We start from the raw sequence: 18,886 nt of genomic DNA on the forward strand, positions 1-18,886 counted from the left end.
GAGACACTCAATAAACTTTGGTTGAATGAATGAATGAAAAATGAACAAATATAATCCATTTACTACATACATACTTTATTTTTATAACCAAAGTTGATAAGAACACATAAACTCATTTGGCTTATGGTCCTGATTTCCACTTCTAGCATGGTAGATGGTAGACCCATGTTCTGCCCATGCTCTCCTCATCTATTCACATCAGGGAGGATGGCAATGGTGATGATTCCATAGCTATGGCCCATAGATTAGCCCAACACTGCCTGAGAGGACCTTGAACCCACCACCTTGAAAGCATAAGAGGCTCTCTGTCACTAGAGTGTCAGAGTGTCTGGGCAATGGTTCTGTCCCATCCACTGATTCAGTGAAATTATACTAACTACACAACACAGATGTGATATGCCTTAACTTCAAAGACCTGAAAAGTCCAAAAACTGGGGAAAGGTGGGAGAAATGTGAATAGGGAAAACAAAGAAGAAAATGAGTCACCCTAAATGCCAGTGACAAGAAGAATCCCTCTGGCTGTGGGACCATCAAGAAAGGTGGCATTGGGGCTGAGCCTGACCATTGGGTGTATTTATTCATATAGAGTAGAAGAAAAGATTCCCCCAAGTAAAGGACATGACATGACCACAGGAACAAAGGAGAGAAGGAAGACTGCAAAACAGGGGAGCACAGAAGTGGAAGAAAATAAGCCTGAAAACTAGCTTAGGAGCAGAGAGAGGAGGCCCAAGAAGATCACACTCACCATTTTGGATTTACCCAGTAAGATACAAGCATTTCAGCTAAGTTTTTTAAACAAGGGATGGGCACAAGCAGAGCTTTCTTTCAGGATGAACGATCAGCTAGCAAAGTAGGACATGTCAGAGAAGGGACAGATTGCCCCCTGGGGCGACTCTCAGGAATCTGTTCACTTGTACATCCCCCCAACAGATACTTACTGTGCACCTACTAAGCGCTAGGCACTGTTTATCTGCCTCAGGTATATTAGTGAACAAGACAATCATCCCACCCTTGAGTTTACATGCCATTGGAAGAAAACAGAAAATACCCAGTAACATTACAAATCAGCAATTACAAAGTATGGTAGATAGTGATCAAAGCTATGGGAAAAAGAAAAAGCAAAGGAAAGCAGAGTTAGGGGATCGGGGGATCGGGAGATCTGGAGGGCGGGGAGGGCACAGAATGCGGTAGTACCCACAGGGTCTGGGTCAGCTTCACAGAGAGGAAGAGACACAGATTGAAGAAGGTGAGGGTGAGGCCCCAGCTGATGCCTGGGCTGAGGAACCTGCAGGCAGAGGAGACAGGCTGAGCAAAACCCTGAGGCAACAGAATGCCTGGTGTGTTCTAGAAGGAACAAAATGAGGTCAGTGTGCCGGCAACAGAAATGAGCAAGGGAAAGGCCCAGAAACCGAGTCGGAGAGGTAAGAGGGACTTGACTTTTATTCGGGGAGAACAGGAGCCTGTGTCTGGTTTGGGGCACAGGAAAAACAGGATCCCGCTTCGGTTTAAAGGGCTCCCTCTCAGCCATCAGCAGGGGCACCGCTTAGAAAGTTGTTCCCGCCGTTCAGACAGGAGATGACAGCGACCAGGAACCGGGGCAGTCATGGGGGCACACGGTGAGAGGAGCCTGTCCTCTGGTTGCGGGCACAGTGGGCTGGATTCTGATGCACCAGACGCTGGGTGTGATGGAAAGACGGGGGCGGCAGATGACTCCAAGGTGCATTAGGCACGTGGAGGTCATAGCAATTAAGGACCTTCAGGAGGGCCGTAGCTCTGAGAAGCAGAGGAAACCCACAGAGGCCGTGTTGTGACAGGGACAGGACCGGACGACCCATCTGCACACAGGGATGTAAGGGAAGGAGGCCAGTTCTCGGCTTCACCTTGCATCTTTGTTGAGACTCAGCTCTGTGGGAGCTGGCAAGGCCCCAAGGGGACAACGGTGAGCGCGACCACATGGTCCCCGAGGCCTTGGAACTCACTGACCAGTGGCACTCAAGAGGCAAACCAGACGTGTAACTGCTATTACTTTAATTGTAACGTCAGTAAATGAATATGCAAATACTAAACATTACGTTGGATATGCAATTAATAAATATGTAATACGCGGTAAATATCACACAAAATATAAAGTATCATAAAATATACATTTAATATCAATGTAATTTTATTTTAATAATTGAATTGTATTTAATTATTAATACTATTGTTTAATATTTATATTAATTAATATTACTACAATACTCCGTGCCTACCATCGAATTCTACAACAGAGACTGAAGACGAAGGAATGAGAACTGGTCAGAGTGCACCACGGCGATCTTGGGTAGTGAGAGCCTCCACAGGACTGGGAAGAGTGGGCGGGAAACCAGCAGGGACAGGATCCACCAGCCCCGCCTGGAGGGTGACGCCTACACTGGCCTTGAAGGAGGAGAGGGCGGTGCTGAGAACTAGAGCTGAGGACAGGGTGTGAGGATGGGGTGTGAGGAAGGCGGGGGATCCTGGGGGACAAGCTGGTATAGACGACCCCGAGGTTTCAAGCCTGAACTCTGGACTGCCGCTCCATGGGGTGAGGACTCCTGTCTGTTTTGCTCACTTTCGTGTCCCCGGGACCTAGCCCAGCCCCTGGCATACAGCAGGCTGGAAAGATATATTCTGAATGGCCACATGGGGACACCAAGAGAGGGGTGAGGGCTTGTTCTGGAGGCTGGGTTACAGGAGGAAGGCAGGGTGAGTCTGCCTGCAGCCATGCACCAGGCGGCCTGGGAGCAGGAGCCGCCTCCGGCCCGGGCCTCCGGCAAGCCCCGCACCCACGCTCTGGACACACCCCCCCATGGCCGCCGCAGAAATACCTGTATTTCCTGCATGCTTTCCTCCTCTCTGGCATCCACCTTCTTCTCCACACCCTCACCCCGCAGCAAGGCTTCCAGGGTGGTGCTTTCCGAGGTGAAGCCATCCTTCTTCAGGGGCAGCTCCACTTCTGCAAAGTAAGGACAGAGAAGCAGGGGTCAGGCCATTAGAAGCAGGGGGGACAGAAGGACCAGGAGGGACAGGGGTGGCCCCGGAGAGCACACAGGAACTGGCGCTCTGGGTAGGGCTAGAGGCAGCCTGTGCCCTCACCTCTGGGTGGAACAGGAGCCCCGGAGCTGGGTCTGGCTTTCCCGTCTCCTGTTTCCAGCCCCAGAGACAAATGGCAACCCTGTCCGTAGCCTCAGAGGAGAGCGAAGGGCACCAGACAGACAGTGACTGTGAGTAGGCCACTCAACGATCCCGGAGCCCTTTTCTGCATCCACAAAGTGAGGACAACGATGGCCAGTACCCCCACAGGGCCATTTTGTGGGGCATAAACATGCCCCTTACATGAAAGTATTTTGAAAATTCTATAGCAATACACCAACATTAGTCTCAAATCTTAGTGTTCTCTCCCTCTACCCCAGATCTCGTCTGGCAACTCCATGACCTCCCCTCAGCCATGCTGGGTGCCCGGCTCCAGGATGCTCCATGAAAAACTATTTCGACCTCAGAGAGGCTGTTCCCCTCCAGGGATACAAAGACCACCAAAGCCAAAGGAAGGGATTAGGGAGCACAGATGTTTAGCAGACCCCAGCTCCGTGGCTGGGAGCTGCAGCACCTGCACAACAGGGCACCTTTTCTGGAAAGGTCAGAGTCTGGTCGGCTACCTGGGGCTTGAGGTCATGGGGCCAGCTGAGTCCTGGCAGCCAGAGTCAGCCCTGTCTGAAAGAGACCAGAGAAAGAAGCTGAACTCCTTTCTCAAGATACCCCCCAAGCTCTTAACCCAAAAGGACATTTTTTTTTAAGATTTTATTTATTTATTTGACAGAGAGAGACGCAAGCAGGAGGAGTGAGAGAGAGAGAGAAGCAGGCTTCCCGCAGAGCAGGGAGCCAGATGTGGGGCTTGATCCCAGGATCCAGGGATCGTGACCTGAGCCGAAGGCAGATGCTTAAGGACTGAGCCACCCAGGCGCCGCAGGGATATTATTTTTGCTTTTGTTATACTAAAAGCAGAAGCCTCAGGTACGGGGGATCCTGTTTTGATTTGCTAAGAAACATTCCTCTGATCTCTTCTCTGATCCCGTACCTCATACCCCCTTGGCAATTAGATGCGTGGCCCCTGTCCTGTTATCAGGTAAGATAAAGACAAGAATATGAGGGATTGGTGCCCTAGAAAGCAGCCCGGGGAAGAGAATGGCCCATGTGCATGGGGGATTTGAGAGTGGAGTGTAGGACTATTCACAGTGTTGAGCACAGGAGTGAGGGAACTACACGGAAAGGTGAAGCACCCCTGGGAGTTGGCAATGGGGCGCCATTACCACCGCTTTTCCTAGACAGAGGGAGACAGAGGGGACAGAGGGAGAGCATTTGCAAGAACCCGGAGGGATCTGTGGCTTGCAGCCTCAGTGAGCTCATGAAAGAGAGAACCAAGGTAAAGAGGCACATGGCCCAAGTTCTTTCTTTCCAACCTTGTCTTCCTGCTCTGCCTTCTGATTGGCCAACCTCAACTAGACACCAGGGGGCAAGGCAGCCTCACTGACACAGCACACCAAGGTCAGCTTCCTAGGGCCCAGGTCAGATCCCCAGGATGAAGAGTGGGTGGGGTGGGGGGCAGGGGGACAGGGCAGAAATGGAAATAACCAGCAAAATCAAACCCTGCTCTGCCGGGCTTCATTGCGACTCAAATGCAACTCTACCTACCCCTTCCATCTCTCCAGGACCAGAGGCAGGCTGACCAGTCCACAAGAAACGGACACTAGGACATCTCATTAAAACTGAAGAAATCCATACCTACAAGAGACCAGCCCCCAGAAGAAGCCAATAGGAAGAAGAAACAGTATCTAAAGTCCCTCGAGAGACAAGGTCTTCAGCAAACCCAGGATCCCCCTCCATCCACCTCCATCAAGAAATACTACCACCAGGGGCGCCTGGGTGGCTCAGTGGGTTAAGCCTCTGCCTTTGGCTCAAGTCATTGTCTCAGGGTCCTGGGAACGAGCCCCACATCGGGCTCTCTGCTTAGCAGGGAACCGGCTTCCCTTCCTCTCTCTCTACCTGCCTCTCTGCCTACTTGTGATCTCTGTCTGTCAAATAAATAAATAAAATTTTTTAAAAAAGAAAAGAAAAGAAAAACTACCACCAAATCAACCAGCCCTGGAACTCATCCACACACATATTCATTCCACAAAGAACTGCGGTGCTTCCCCTGGGCACCAAGGAGGTGTACCAGATAAAGACAGTCCTGGCCTTTAGGGGGTTTACAGTCCAAAGAGACAGATATTAAACACGGCATACAAAATTAATATGGAATGACAAATTGTCCTACGGGCGGCGGAGGAAAACAACAGAGTGTGATGTGAAGGGAGAATACAATGGGGGGCTTGCTCTAGATCAGGGGGTCAGGGAAGACCCAGGTGATGGGTCTGAAGTCAGTAACTGAAGTCAGTTACACTGAAGTTGAGTGTCGGGAAAATAGTGCACTGTCTGCCTTAACGAGTTCAGAGCGTGCGACCCCAGAGCCTGCTCTGATGACATATCACTCTTTCTCCCAAGTCAAAAAAAAAAAAAAAAAAAAAAAAGGTTTCCAAACATCTCTCATAAAACAATTAAAGCATGTTTCCTCGTGTCCTGCCCTCAGACAGAAGAGAACAGTTGGTCACCGTCCTCTTAACTTATGGTAATCATATATACATATATTTGAAGTTCGTATCTTAGTATTCCCCGTAGCCTCTCAACACTAAATAAATCCTATTTCCAGAATCGCACAGCATTTGAGAGCTGAAAAAAAGCCTTACAGATCATCTGCTTTAATCACCTCATTTTATAAATGAGGGATCCGAGGCTCAGAGAAGTTCCGTAATTCACAGAAAGCCACACAGCAGAACAAGAACGCAGCCAGTTGGTATTTCCTAGATGCCATTAAGATCAGGATGGGAGCCCCACTTGATGCATCCTTATCAGCAGTTTGCAGACCCAGGCTGAGCCCCAGCGAGCACTGATATGCTTGTGTCCACGGGGACGGCTCCATACACATGAATATGCGGTAGCTGTCCCTAGCTGTGTGTTGCTTAATCCCCACCGTGCCCCAAGAGGTGAGCACAGTTACTATCCCATTTCACAGATGAGGACGCCGAAGCTCAGGGAGGTATGGAATTTGTTTAATATCACACAGCTGTTTGGGGGCAAAGCCCAGCCTTGACCCCAATCTGCCCCCCCAACCCGTTCACATACTCTCTAGCTTGTACAGACATTGCTTTGTCTCTCTTTGGTTCTTCCTCAAAAAGTCCTTTCCCAAACCTTTTGTGCATTTTCCACTGCACCCCAAACTCTCTCCATAGACTTCATATTTCAAGATAAAAGACAGTCCTTTACTGAGGCTGAGGCAGGTCTGCGTCATGGTTCTGGGCTCTGCTATATATGAACATCCCAAGTGGGGTTCACCCCTTCTGCAACAGTACTGACCCCCACGGAACTCTCCATCCACTGTGAACTTCCTCCTCCTCCTCCAAGTCCGTCTTCCTCCTCTGCTCCATATTCCTCCATCCTGTTTTCCCACAATTCATTCCACTCTCTGGGTCCTCTGGTCATTTACCAGATGGGCACAGTAGAAGCACCAAGAGAGACAAAAGAACCAAATTAGGAACAGCGAGATGGGCTCCCTACAGGTAAAGGGCCAGAAGGGACTTCCAGGGACTTCCAGGAGCATCTAGAGTCCAACCCCTCTGGGAGGAAAGTGTAGCACAGAATGATAAGGAGCCCTTCCCAGGGTCACAGAGGAACTCCATGGCATTATCCTTGCCTCATTACCAAAATATCTGATGGGCTCATAGAAGTGCTGTTTCCAGATGGCCCTGGAGTCAAGCTCTAGTCTGGCCATGTATTAATCAAAGGACTATTAGCCAAAGGGCTAGTTCTTCAGACCCCTGAGTCTCTGTTTCCTTACATATTAACTGAGGATGGCCACAGTATTTCATAATATTGATGGGAAAATGAAACAAGGTAATAAATACACCGCATAAAGAAACTGGATGACCCACAAAAAACCAGCACAGAAGCATGGAAACACAGCGGAAAATGAAGTATATCAATTTCTGTTTGGGTTTTGGTTCTTCTCTTCAAAACTCATAATTTGAAATTAGATTGAATACGTAAAGAGCCTGGCATGGTCCGAGTGCCCTATAAATGTTACCGCTTATTAGTGTGAAGTTAGAATAATTCTAATTTTAGTGGTACAGCAGCATTGTCCAATAGAAACATCATGCAAGCCACTTACATAATTTTAAGCTTTCCAGCAGCCACATTTTGAAAAGAGCAACAGGTGCAATTAATTTTAATATATTTTTTCTAACCCACTCTATCCAAAACATTATCATTTCAACATGTAGTGAGTATAAAGAAATTAATTCAATATTTTGCGTTATTTGATTTGCATTGAGTCTTCAAAATCTGGTGTTCTTTTAATAATGACAGCGCCTCTCAATTCAGATTTAGCCAGACTTCCAGGGTTCCACAGCCACATGTGGCCAGTGGCTACCATATCGGTGCAGGCTTCTACCCTTAAAAGTAACAGGTACTATGATTTTGTTTCCCCCAAAATGGAAGGATATGGTTCTTAACGTCGCCTTCTTCATCCCCGGGGGAGCACCCTTCCAGGACAGCGTTTTAGCTGACCACTGGCAAACCCTGGTTTCAAAGCATTCTGGGTAAGGTTTGCAAGGTCAGAATGATAGGCTAACCAGTGCCCTCCCAGCAAACCAGCAAAGGGTACATTCCCTGGCCCCTGAGCACAGGTGGTCCCAGAGTGAAGGGGAAAACAAGGTAACAGGTCCAAGCTCTTGCACAACGTGCATCCTAGGCACGCTCCCTATCGAGCCCTTAGGGATTTCATTGATTGTTTTATTCTAATACATTCCATCTAACATAGGATTTAGTCATTCTTTATACGTGTACTCATTTTGACCCTCGCACCAATTTGGGGACCACATCACCTGACAAGAGCCATCAGACATTTAACATTAAAAGAAAATGGTCCAAAACCCACACATAATTCATCTTTAAATTAGCCTGATTTTATACACAGGGATATAAACCCACGGATCGTTACTCTCTCCAGAGCGGCAGCAGCTGTCACCCAAGCCAGCCGCCTCCCTGGGCCCCTGTAAGCAGCTCTACCTCCACTTCTAATTGGGAATAGAGATACTCCTTGGGTGACTTCCAGCACGATCCATCACACCAGAGACAGCTTCTGTGCAAACCGAAGCAAATCGGTTTCCAAATAAGAAAAAACCTCTTAGACAAACAAGGATTGAAGCACAGAAAGCCTTTTAAAAAAGAAGAAGAAGAAGAAGAGAAAGAAGGAAAGAAAGAAATGCACAAATCGAAGCAAAAAGAAGAAGAAAAAATGTCAGAGGAGAGCAGTGGCTTCTATCTAGGGCCGCGGACAGGGCAGCCATCCTCTCGGGTGGAAATCAAAGCCACGGGCTTTTGACACAGGTGCCCCAAGCCTGCCACCCAACACACTGAAAGCAGAGCTTCTGCTGGGTTGTTGGAGCTCATTAACAGGATGCAGGCAAGATGAGCCCGAAAGTGCACCATGGGAGCACAGTGAGTAATTAAATCCCAGGCCATTTAAAAATGCAAACGCCTGGATGTCACAGGCTCCCAGAACCTCTGACTCCTCATGCGTTTTTTGGCTCAGGGTGGAGGACTGGGAACCTGCAAGTCATATATGGATTATAATAAAATATGCCATATAAAAAACAGATTAAGACAGTTCTTCTTTGGGGAAATATACAAAGAGAGGAGCTGTCTGTTAGCTGTCGAGTTTGCAAGAGATACCATCTTTCGGGAGGCTGTGCTCTGCCAACAGACAGTCTGCCCCGAGGGAAATAGTGGTGAAACACCCCGACAAGGCCCATCCATCCGTCCATCCATCACGGGTTCTCCGTGACGCAGGGGCCTGGAGCCAGAGCAACAGAGCAAAAGGGAGGGAGAGACCCCACAGACAATGGCAGACAATCCTCCTGCTACATCAGGAGTGCTCAGATTTTTGGTTGTTTTTTGTTTTGGTTTTTTGTTTGTTGTTGTTGTTTTACCTGCCTCTAGTTTTTCTTTAAAAATACAAATGTGCAGTTTTCACTTCCGAGCACTTATTAGTGTAAAGAGTTAAGCTCATCCTATTTCCTTGGATTTATACATCAACTTACACCAAGAAGCCAGGAGCTTAAGAGTCATTAATTCATTTATCCCCTTCAGACTCTCAGACTCATGGGGAGAAAGAATGGGGGTAAGAGATCGGGGTGGGGGACAGACCGAAGCCCTGGTTTCCTGAGATGGTGGTAGGCCTGGGAAACCATCTGCTCCTTCCTCAGGGGGTGCCATTTTCTTGGCACCCTGTTTTCTTGGCACCCTGTTTCTTGACTCCCTGTTTTGTGATTCATAAAGCTTAAAATAGATGAGGCTCCCGATGAGGACCCATCACCCAGGCTGCACCCTGCAGGCCCGTGTTACCACCTGTTTTAGAATCCCAGGATAGCCACACAGCAGGAGGGCTGCCTGTCTCCCCGTATGGCCTCTGCCCCCCATTTCCTGGCGTGCCTATCCACTCACAGCCCAGCCCGCAAGCAAGGATGGGCCCTCGTGCACCCCCTCACCTAGGGGTGAACAGCTCAGATAAGCATCTCCCCACCCCGGAGACCCAGAAAAACACCCACATGGCCAAAGGAAGCTCACCACTGGGCTGGCTGGCAGACCAGGTCAAAGCAGCTTAGCGGGATGGTGGGGGAAGGGAGGAATGGTGGCCGCTTGTGCAGGAGTGATATCTCCCTTGTGTCCAAGGGGTAGAGATAACCAGAAAAGTGAAAGAGTTCTGGAATGGAAGCTCGGCTCTAGTTCCCAACACCACACACTGGGCCTTAATCTCTCTGTATGTAAAACTAAGGGATCACACCCCACTTCCCAGCATTGCTGTGGGGCCAACGGAGCCAAAGGACACAGAGTGTCTGCACAGGGGTATGATGTTCAAGCAACGTGAGCGCCCTCCCTTTTGCCTCCACAAAGTTGTGGCACTTCCCAGCAAGGTCTTAACCCTCGGATCTTCTCAACCATCGGAACCAGTGGGGCCCAGCTTCCCCCAGCTGGGGCATGGGCCCAGGGAGAGCAGCCGTGAAGAGGCTGAGTTCAGAGCTGTGCTGGGGACAGAGAGGACCACGGGTGAGACCCAGCTCGAACGCCAGAGGCCGGCCCTGCTTCAGGTCCAGGGTGGGCACCGTCCTGCAGATTTGGAAATCACAGCAGAACTGCATGGAAAATGCCTTCCTTGCCCTATTCATTCATTGGACAAACCATTACTGAACACCTACTATGCACCAGGTTCTATTCTAGGTGCTGAGGACACAGCTGTGAACAAGAGAGGAAAAGTCCTGCCCTCATAGAAACTGTATTCTCGTAGGGAAGTTATGGAAGGGGGGGAACAATACCTAAAATCAAATGAGTGAGACCTAGAGCACAAGAGATGATCAGTGCTTTGGGGGGGAAACAGAGCAGAGGAGGGGATGCTGGAGTATTGGGGGAAGTGGGGGGTCTGTTACACTTTGAAATGCGGCCAGGAAAACACAAACCTGAGGAGAGGGGAAGGCAGCACGCTGATATCTTAGAAAGGACGTGCTGGGCCAAGGAGACATCAATACAATGGCCTGAAGCCGGGGGCCCATCTGCCTGGAGACCAATCCAGAGTTGTTACAGGGGCCTTGGAAAGGCCATGCAGGCCACTGAGAGGAGGTTGACTGCCACTGTGAGTGTGATCAGAAGCCACTGGAAGTTTCGAGCAAAGAGTGACTGTATTTTAAGAGGGTCACTATGAAAACAGCTGAAGGAGGAAAGGCAGAGTGGGGAGAGCGATCAGGAGTTACTGCAATGTGGGTGGGAGCCCACCAATGGGCCCGGTGCTTAGGACAGGGCTGGGCATGACCCACCGGAGCCTTGTCTTCGTGGCACTCACACCCTGGTTTCCAGAAACATCCAGAGGGCAGTAGGGGTCTGGAGCAGGCCCCTGACCCCTGAGCAGGGGCATCCCCATACAGTGAACCAGGACAGAGGGCAGGTACAGAGGTCGGGTGCCCAGCACCGAGGGGCAGAGATATGGACACTAGAGCAAGTCCCCAGAGGAAGGGCTTTCCAGAAGAAGAGAAACCAGCCAAGGCCATGGGCAAACACGGCCTTGCCATGCCTGTCGAATAGGCCTGGCCTACCACACCATGGGGTGACAGGTGTCAGTAAAAGTGGGAAGGAAGCCTTCCAAGTTGACCTCTGTGCCCTGGGCAATGGATGCCAGAGTTCTGGGACACAAGGGGTGACTTTTTTAAGCTGTGGGCCTGGTAGAGATGGATCCCACAGCCAGGTGCCAGGTCTTTTCTCCTCAGTGTAGAAGGTTCCAGACTTGGGGCTTTTAAAAGACTCAAAGGCAGAATGCAGTGTCATTCCAGGCCAGCCAGCACACACTCTTCAAGCAGTGGGCACGTCACTGTGCAGGGGACATACACGGTGTTAGCCGAGACCCCTGCGGCCCACCCAGCAGCACAGCATGGCGACGCTATCACCGTGGAAACCCTCCAGATCCACCCTCCCTGGGGACTCTCAGAACAGCCCTACAATGTGAGCAAAGCAGCTGCCAGGGTCCGCCTTTCACCGACAAAGAACCAAGGCCAGAGCTGTTATATAACTGCCCCAAATCACACAGCCCCTGGGTGGAGGGGTCTGGACTTGAACCCAGGCCTTGGGATCCTTTGGTGCCCTTTCTCCTGCAGAGCACAGCAGTCAGGCACAGGAAAGGCCCGTATGACCTAAAATCGAAGAGAGGCAAGATGGCAAACCTGGGACAGGCCTCACAGCCCAGGTTTGGAACCGGACAGGAAGCCCAAGGGGTCAGCTGCCACGGGCTTCTCTCTGCTCAGTCTCCCTCACCTGTGAAACGGGCATGCTGTCTGATACACCGTGTTCTCTGAGCCTGAGACCAAACACTGGCACCTTTCCTCCATCCCTTTCATAAATCTTTACTGTCCCCCTGCTATGTGCCAAGCCTGTTGCCGGGTGCTGGAGAGACACATGAAGAAACAGGTGGGTCCCTACCCTTAAAGTGTGGACTGTACCTCCCAGTGGGGAAAGACACCAGCGAACGGGCAGGGTGTCACAGGGCGGCTCCTCGGGCTGATGACCCGTGTTCTAAGTGTGGTGTCCCCGGGGGGTAGGGGGACAGCACACGTGATCACGGAGATTCGGGAGCAGCTGGGCATGCTGCCCTGCTCACTCCTGGCTGCCACCCATGTCCTCTGCCAGCCCCAGCTCCCGGAGCCCTGCAGACTGCAAGCAGGCCTGAGACAGCACCAGCTCGGTCCCCCAGACTGCCAGGAAAGCAAAGGGAGCGCGAACAGTCGCAGCATGAAGCGGGGGGCTGGAGGGGCCTGCCCACCTCTCCCCAGCTCTCCTGCTCCTGAGGCCAACGAGAGCTGAAGAAGCTGCTGTTGCAAGCTTCCAGGATGGATGGCTGCAGGCTGTGACACTGCAGGAAGGAGATAAATGACTGGTCATTTCCCCCTGATGCACTTGAAGGCATCCATTCTCCCAGCTGTACCAAGCTCAGGCAGCCCCCCGCGCCGAGCCAGATAAGCACTGACAGATGCGGGTGGGAGCCGGAGTGTCCTTCCCCCTTAGAAGGACACAGCAAGACTCCTCCGCAGGCCGGGAGAAGGTCACGGTGTCCACTGGCTCACACCTGGCTGGGGGCTCCATGGATCCCTTCCTTGGCCTCCCACCTTGCCCCCTCTCACTCCCTCAGCCCCCTGCAGGCTCAACCCGGGAGGAGCACCCGGGGGAAGCGGAGGGCGAGGGGCAGAGGGAGCTCGCTGACAGGCTCATCAATCTCAGGCTACACGCTTGGCACATCGGCGTCCCTTAAGTTGTTCCCGGACTGGGAGGGTGCTGGAGGAGTCAGGGGGACTCTGTGGAAGAGAAGAGAAATCACGCCGAACATCAGAGAGCAAATGGTGGAAGAAGCCTGGAGACTATTAAAATGTGGGCCATGTACAAAAGCAGTAGGGAACTAATTAAGATGCAGGATTTGCAAAAGCTGGGGAAGTTGGCCGCAGCCTGCTCCCATCTGTGGAGTGCTGGCAGTTCAGTGCGGCGGGGACAGCACCCTAGGCCAGCGAAACGGGCCTCTCCACCCCTGCCCAAGCAGGCAGAACTCAAGCCTCTCTGCCTGGACCGCCCCTTGGGGGATGGGCACCCTTCGGAGGGTCCCCATGACTCGCTTGCTGGTCTACTGAGGCACCCTAGCCTACCGTCTCCTCAGGGGTCCTGCCCTTCTGCTTATGTTCCCCCAACGACATGAGGTGGGTGGTGACCATCCGGGTCATTCATCTCCAGTCATTGAGTGGCTGCCAAAGGGGAGAAAAAGAAAAAAAAAAAAAAAAAAAAAAAACCCTAGAGAAAGAACCAGAACCTTATTATTCCTGGCTGCCTTCCCTCCCACCACCCTTGGAATTCGGCAAGGGTGGCAAAGAGCCGGGTTGCTCCCCATGTATCCTGGAGCAGAAGGGATTTACAAGGCCTCAGGTACATTCCAGGAGCAGAAAGAACATCTGTTATAAAGGTCCTGTTGGTGTGGGAACACCACCGTGAATGTGTGTGTTGGGTCCTGGAGCAACATGGCGCCCGTTCCAACAGGCTCTCCCTGAGGGTTCTCTCCTTGGCCTCACCACTGATCTCCCTGGGGAAATTAACCTCCTAATTCAGTGCCACAGTTCCCCAACCTCTAAAACGAAGATAAAGTCTCCCCTAGACCAGGGGTACCAAAAGGTCTGGGGTTAGAAGATGCTAAATTGATCTAGACAGACCATCCAAGCATTTAATCCAAAGAGACACAAGGAAAAGTTTGTTCCCAGTCTTATTCTTTTCTTCATTCAAACACACGGGCGCGCGTGCGCACACACACACACACACACACACACAAACACAAAGTGAAGTTAAAGGCCTCTTTTTTAATCAGCTGGCTTTTGCCCAACATCTGCCCTGCTCCAGGGCCTTCTGGTGGATATTTACTATCCACCTTTCTCTCCTGCCAGCTTGGCTCCCCCTTTGCAAGGACAGAGCTCCATTCTTGGGGAAATGGTCCAGGGGAGGCCCCTTTCTGGCACCAGGCCTCTGCCCCAGTCTTCATGTTGCCTGAATTGTGATGGCTGCGTCTTGAAACACCTTGCGTTCCCCTCTGCAGCCAAGTGCAAGCTGCAGGGAACCCTGAAGTCCATTGTCAGTCAGCGGAGAGAAATAATGTTGTATGTGTTGTCCTTCAGACGCCCAGGCAAGTACGAGGTTGCAAGATATTTATTCAAGACAGATTGGAGGGGTGATGTTAGGCGTGAGAAGCACATAGGTCCAGGGACACAGAATGTTTTCAGGACCCAGAGCGCTCTCCCCAGCTCTCAGCCCCATCCTACCCTCATACAGACATATTTTTATGTTCAGCAAGTAGTACAGAAAGACAGGCAGGATGTCATAGTCACAATGAGGGAGATGGGATGAGGAAAGCAGGATGGGCAGTGGGGGGGTAATCCATCGGTGTGTGATCTAGCCCTGAACAATGACTGAGCAGCAGCAGTGATCCCGCCTCCCCTCTCCCCGCCCCGAGATGCGTCCTTAACCCAGACCAGCTCTGTGCCTTTCGGGGGCTAAACCAGAGGTAGACGGTTCTGCAGCCCTGTCCTCAGACCTTCCCCAAGGTCCCTCGAGATTCCTTAATCTACACCCCTTCCTCTTGCCTTGACCTGGTTTCCTGACAGAGCCCTCAGCTCTGAAGACCTGAGGTCAAGGACAGCTCTTACTTGATAGCTGCTGTTGCCAAAAGCTGCCTACCACTGGCAGGATCCAGGCAGGGACACAAAGGAAGACAGAAGGTACAAACTGGGTGTTGGCATGATAAATTGCTTGTGGCGTCTCCTCATTTTCCATTGAGGGGCCTGACATGGAAGGAAACTCATGCCTTGAGACAATTCTGCTCTGGGCCAGTTCCCCCGTCTCTCACGGATCAGGGGAACTCCTCTCCCTCTCCCCTGAGGAAATGAGGGTGCTGAGGGTGAAGCCCAGGGGAGGCTCCGAGCATCACAGACATAACTACATTCCTGGAGCTTGTCAAAAGGACCTCAGGAGACTCACGGCGGGAGCCTGGGAGGGAAGAGAGAAGACAGCATGGCATCCTAGGCGCTGGGTAGTGGAGGCGTGCCAAGGATTGATTGGTTCATTCATTGGTTTTCTTTCAACATAAACTTCGTCTTCTAGTTTCCATAAATTTAAAGAGATTCAGCTCAGGTTAGACAAATTGATTATCGATTTTCAGCAAGGTTTGCCCAAAAAGGATTATACATAATGTTGTGCAATTTGCTTTTCTTTTTCTACCTAACAATATATCTTAGACATCTTTCCATTTTTTTTCTACTCGTTTCTTTAAAAGCCAAAATAGTATTCCATTCGATGAATATACTATATATTTAAGTAGTCCCCTATCAACGGACCTTCTGGCTGTTCCCATTCTTTCTTGTTGCTGTTGTTGTTGTTACAAACAATGTCACAATGGATGACCGCACACATCTGGAGTATATATTTATCCGTAGGATCAATTCCTAGCAGCAGAATTTCTAGGCCAAAGTTCATGTGTCCTTTAAATACTGATAGGTACTAAGCACCGACCTTCCAAAAGGTTAGACCCGATCCCACGGCAGTGTGTCTCCCCCCCATCCGTTTCCTTCAGCTGCTCCTCTATCCCTGGGAAGGCGGGCTTTCCTTCAATCAACTGCCTGTCGCCACCTCCTAGGAGTTTATAGCAAATGCTCCAGGGACCCTCGCTATGACTCTACCCTGAGCCATACTCAAAAGTGGGCAGAGCCGTTGAAAGGCGGGGACATGCCAAGGGGACAGTGGCTGAGAGCCAGCTTGGGCTCTGCTCAGCCAGCAGTAGGGATAACATTCTGCAAACATGCAGCCAGAGGGGGCGTCTCCCACTCTCGCACAAAGGCGCCCCTCGGGCTAGCTGAGGCCCTGGAGGAAGGCCCTTTTCTGACATTTTGTCTTGTGTGAAAAAGTCAACTTCAAACGTGAGGCACCTCCAGGAAGAGAGTGACGGTGCTGCTTCGCGTTCTCTAGACGCGCCCTGATGCTCTGCGGAGGCTGCCGGTGTGAGGGGCAGCCTGAGCACACAGTCCCCAGGACAGACTCAGAACGGCATATGGAAATGACTCGCATTTGCCCCATGGCTTGGGGGTTTTTGTTTTCCGAAGGCTTAGCCGTAGATCTGATTCCCCAAAGAGGAGAAACAAGTTCACCTGAGAAAGAGCTATTTATTCCAGGCCTGGCTTTTTACTGTTTCTCAGTGCCTGGATGCTGGCACAAAGGAATGAGCCTGCCTTGGGTGAGCCCAACAAACTTAGGATCTTTTTTTTTTTTTTTAAGTTTTTATTTATTTGACAGAGAGAGAGCACAAGTAGACATAGAGGCAAGCAGAGGGAGGGGGAGAAGCAGGCTCTCCACTGAGCAGGGAACCCGCCATGGGGCTCATGACCTGAGACGAAGACAGCTGCTTAGCTGACTGAGCCAACCACACACCCTCGAACTTAAGATCTTTTGCCACGTTGGGACACGGATATGCCTCTGAGAGCCCATCCTCAAGAAGCTGGCACTCACTTTTCCCAGAAAGGTCCTCCCCCAGGATTCTAGACATCTCAGGGGCTAGGTCTTTATTAGCCTGAGACTTGGAACATCTACCTCAGCCTCTGCCCCAAGTTCAAAGGCAGAGACCAAGGACACCTTTCAAAGGATCACAGATAGAGGCATGATGGGCTGGTGGGCACTTGGCTCCAGCAAACTCCCAACCCTGGGGCTCTTCCCATTCCCACCACCCATAGGCCATGACAGGTCCAAGGATGGGGCAAGTCCAAAGCCAGCTGTGATGACAGCTGCTCCATGTTCAGCCACAGGGAGGCCAGTGTGCTCAAAGTACGTGTCTGTAGACAAGAGGGCGAGATGCTCATAAAATAACTTCTTCCTCAGTCTCACTAACAATGAGACTGTCAGTTCCCAGAAATGTGAGCAGCACAGTAAACCTTGCTCGGCTTGGCGCTGTCCGCAGCCTGATTTCCCTAACATATAAAGTGGGCTTATTCCACTTTGATCCCTCCTTCCTGCTCTACCTCCCAGGGCTATGGTAAGGACCAAAGGAAATGCTATAAATGAAAATGCTTTGTAAAGGGCTTTGTAAATTACAGTGTGCTGTTCAGACACTGGTTATGATGATGACGATGGTGATTCAATCAGAGTTCCCCATCCCCTGGGTGGCAGTGATTGGTAGAGTAGATGCAAACTCAAGTCAGCTAATCAGTCCTTCCCAGGAATTCTCTGCCACAGCTATTGAAGAGGACTGCTGCTTTCTGCTGAGTCCAAGGAGTGCTGAGTCTGGGGCTCTGGATGGCCACCTTGTCTGCCCCACAAGGAGGAGGGAATTAGAGGTGGAAAGAGGCTCAGAGCCCTCACTACAATGTTTGAACCCCTGGATGCAGCTATGCCTGAAACCAGGACAACTCTGGGATCTACCATTACATGAACCAACTTCCCTTCTTTCTACCGTAGGCTGGTTGGATTCTGTGTTTGACATTTATAACTAAAGGAATTCCAAGTATCTCTTGGGTCCATTTTAATCATTTAAATATTAGTTTTCTAATCATAAAGTTTTTAAGGGAAAAGCTTTGTTAAGGTTTTTTTTTAAGTTAGTATACCTATGAACAATGCAAAGAAGCAGAAAAAGCACTGAACAGAGAAATAAAAAAACATGTATTCTCTGCTTGTTCCCACAGGAATTACTGTGTGACTTTGAGTAAGTGTCCTAACCTGCCTGAACCTCATAAAATAAGGAATTGGAGTTAATGATGTTTAAGGTATTTAACAGCATGAAATGTCTTCAATTCCATAAAAGAAAATCCAATTAGTCTAATACAAAGTGTTCTTAAGAAAGACTTTCTAGGGGTGCCTGGGTGGCTCAGGGGGTTAAGCCTCTGCCTTCGGCTTGGGTCATGATCTCAGGGTCCTGGGATCGAGCCCCACATTGGGCTCTCTGCTAGGCAGGGAGCCTGCTTCCCTCTCTCTCTGCCTGCCTCTCTGCCTACTTGTGATCTCTCTCTCTCTCTGTCAAATAAACAAATACAACCTTTAAAAAAAAAAGAAGAAGAAGAAGAAAACTTTCGAGGGGCACCCGGATGGCATGGTCAGTTAAGCGTCTGATGCTTGCTTTCTGCTCAGATTATGATCTCAGGGTCCTGCAATCGTGAGAGCAAGCTCCATCTAGGATCAGTGTGGGTTTTGCTTGTAATTCTCTCTCCCTCTCTCTCTGTCACTCCTGCTCCTGTTCTCTCTCTCTATAATAAATAAATAAATCTTTAAAAAAAAAAACTTTCTGTATACATGTTAAGAACAAAGATTAACAATTTAAAATCAGCATCAAGTATTTATAATCTTTTAAACTGACAAGCTGCATATGAGATGTCCACCCATATGAAAGTTAATATAAATTCATATATGAATATGAAAATATTCACTGCAAATTGGAAAGACTGGAGACAAAAATTGGGAACAACCTGGTTAAAATAGTTGTGGTACATTCATACAATGGAATATTGTGTAAGTGTAAAAAAAGAATGAGGAAATTCTTTATACGGGCGATGCCTGAGGCACATTTTTCACTGGAACGGGCAAAACACAAGGTGGCCTGCTATGTCAAAAAACGAGGAAAAGGTCACAGGGATGTAATTCTTGGTGTGCACATAGACAATCTCTTGAAGGGTCT

General features: G+C 50.1%; 1 protein-coding gene across 4 annotated transcripts in view; it reads right to left on the reverse strand.

The window, feature by feature from the left end:
- DPF3 (double PHD fingers 3) overlaps positions 1 to 18,886 on the reverse strand; it is a 257,321-nt gene that overhangs the window by 107,860 nt on the left and 130,575 nt on the right. For all 4 annotated transcript variants that reach the window (XM_032837279.1, XM_032837280.1, XM_032837282.1 and 1 more), the window contains exon 4: positions 2,850 to 2,977. In XM_032837279.1, the coding sequence (XP_032693170.1) occupies positions 2,850 to 2,977 (128 nt within the window). The remainder of the gene's footprint in view (positions 1 to 2,849; positions 2,978 to 18,886) is intronic.

This window comes from Lontra canadensis, unplaced genomic scaffold, assembly GCF_010015895.1.
Source record: "Lontra canadensis isolate GAN:19392208 unplaced genomic scaffold, GSC_riverotter_1.0 scaffold98, whole genome shotgun sequence".
NCBI classification, from domain to species: Eukaryota; Metazoa; Chordata; class Mammalia; order Carnivora; family Mustelidae; genus Lontra; species Lontra canadensis.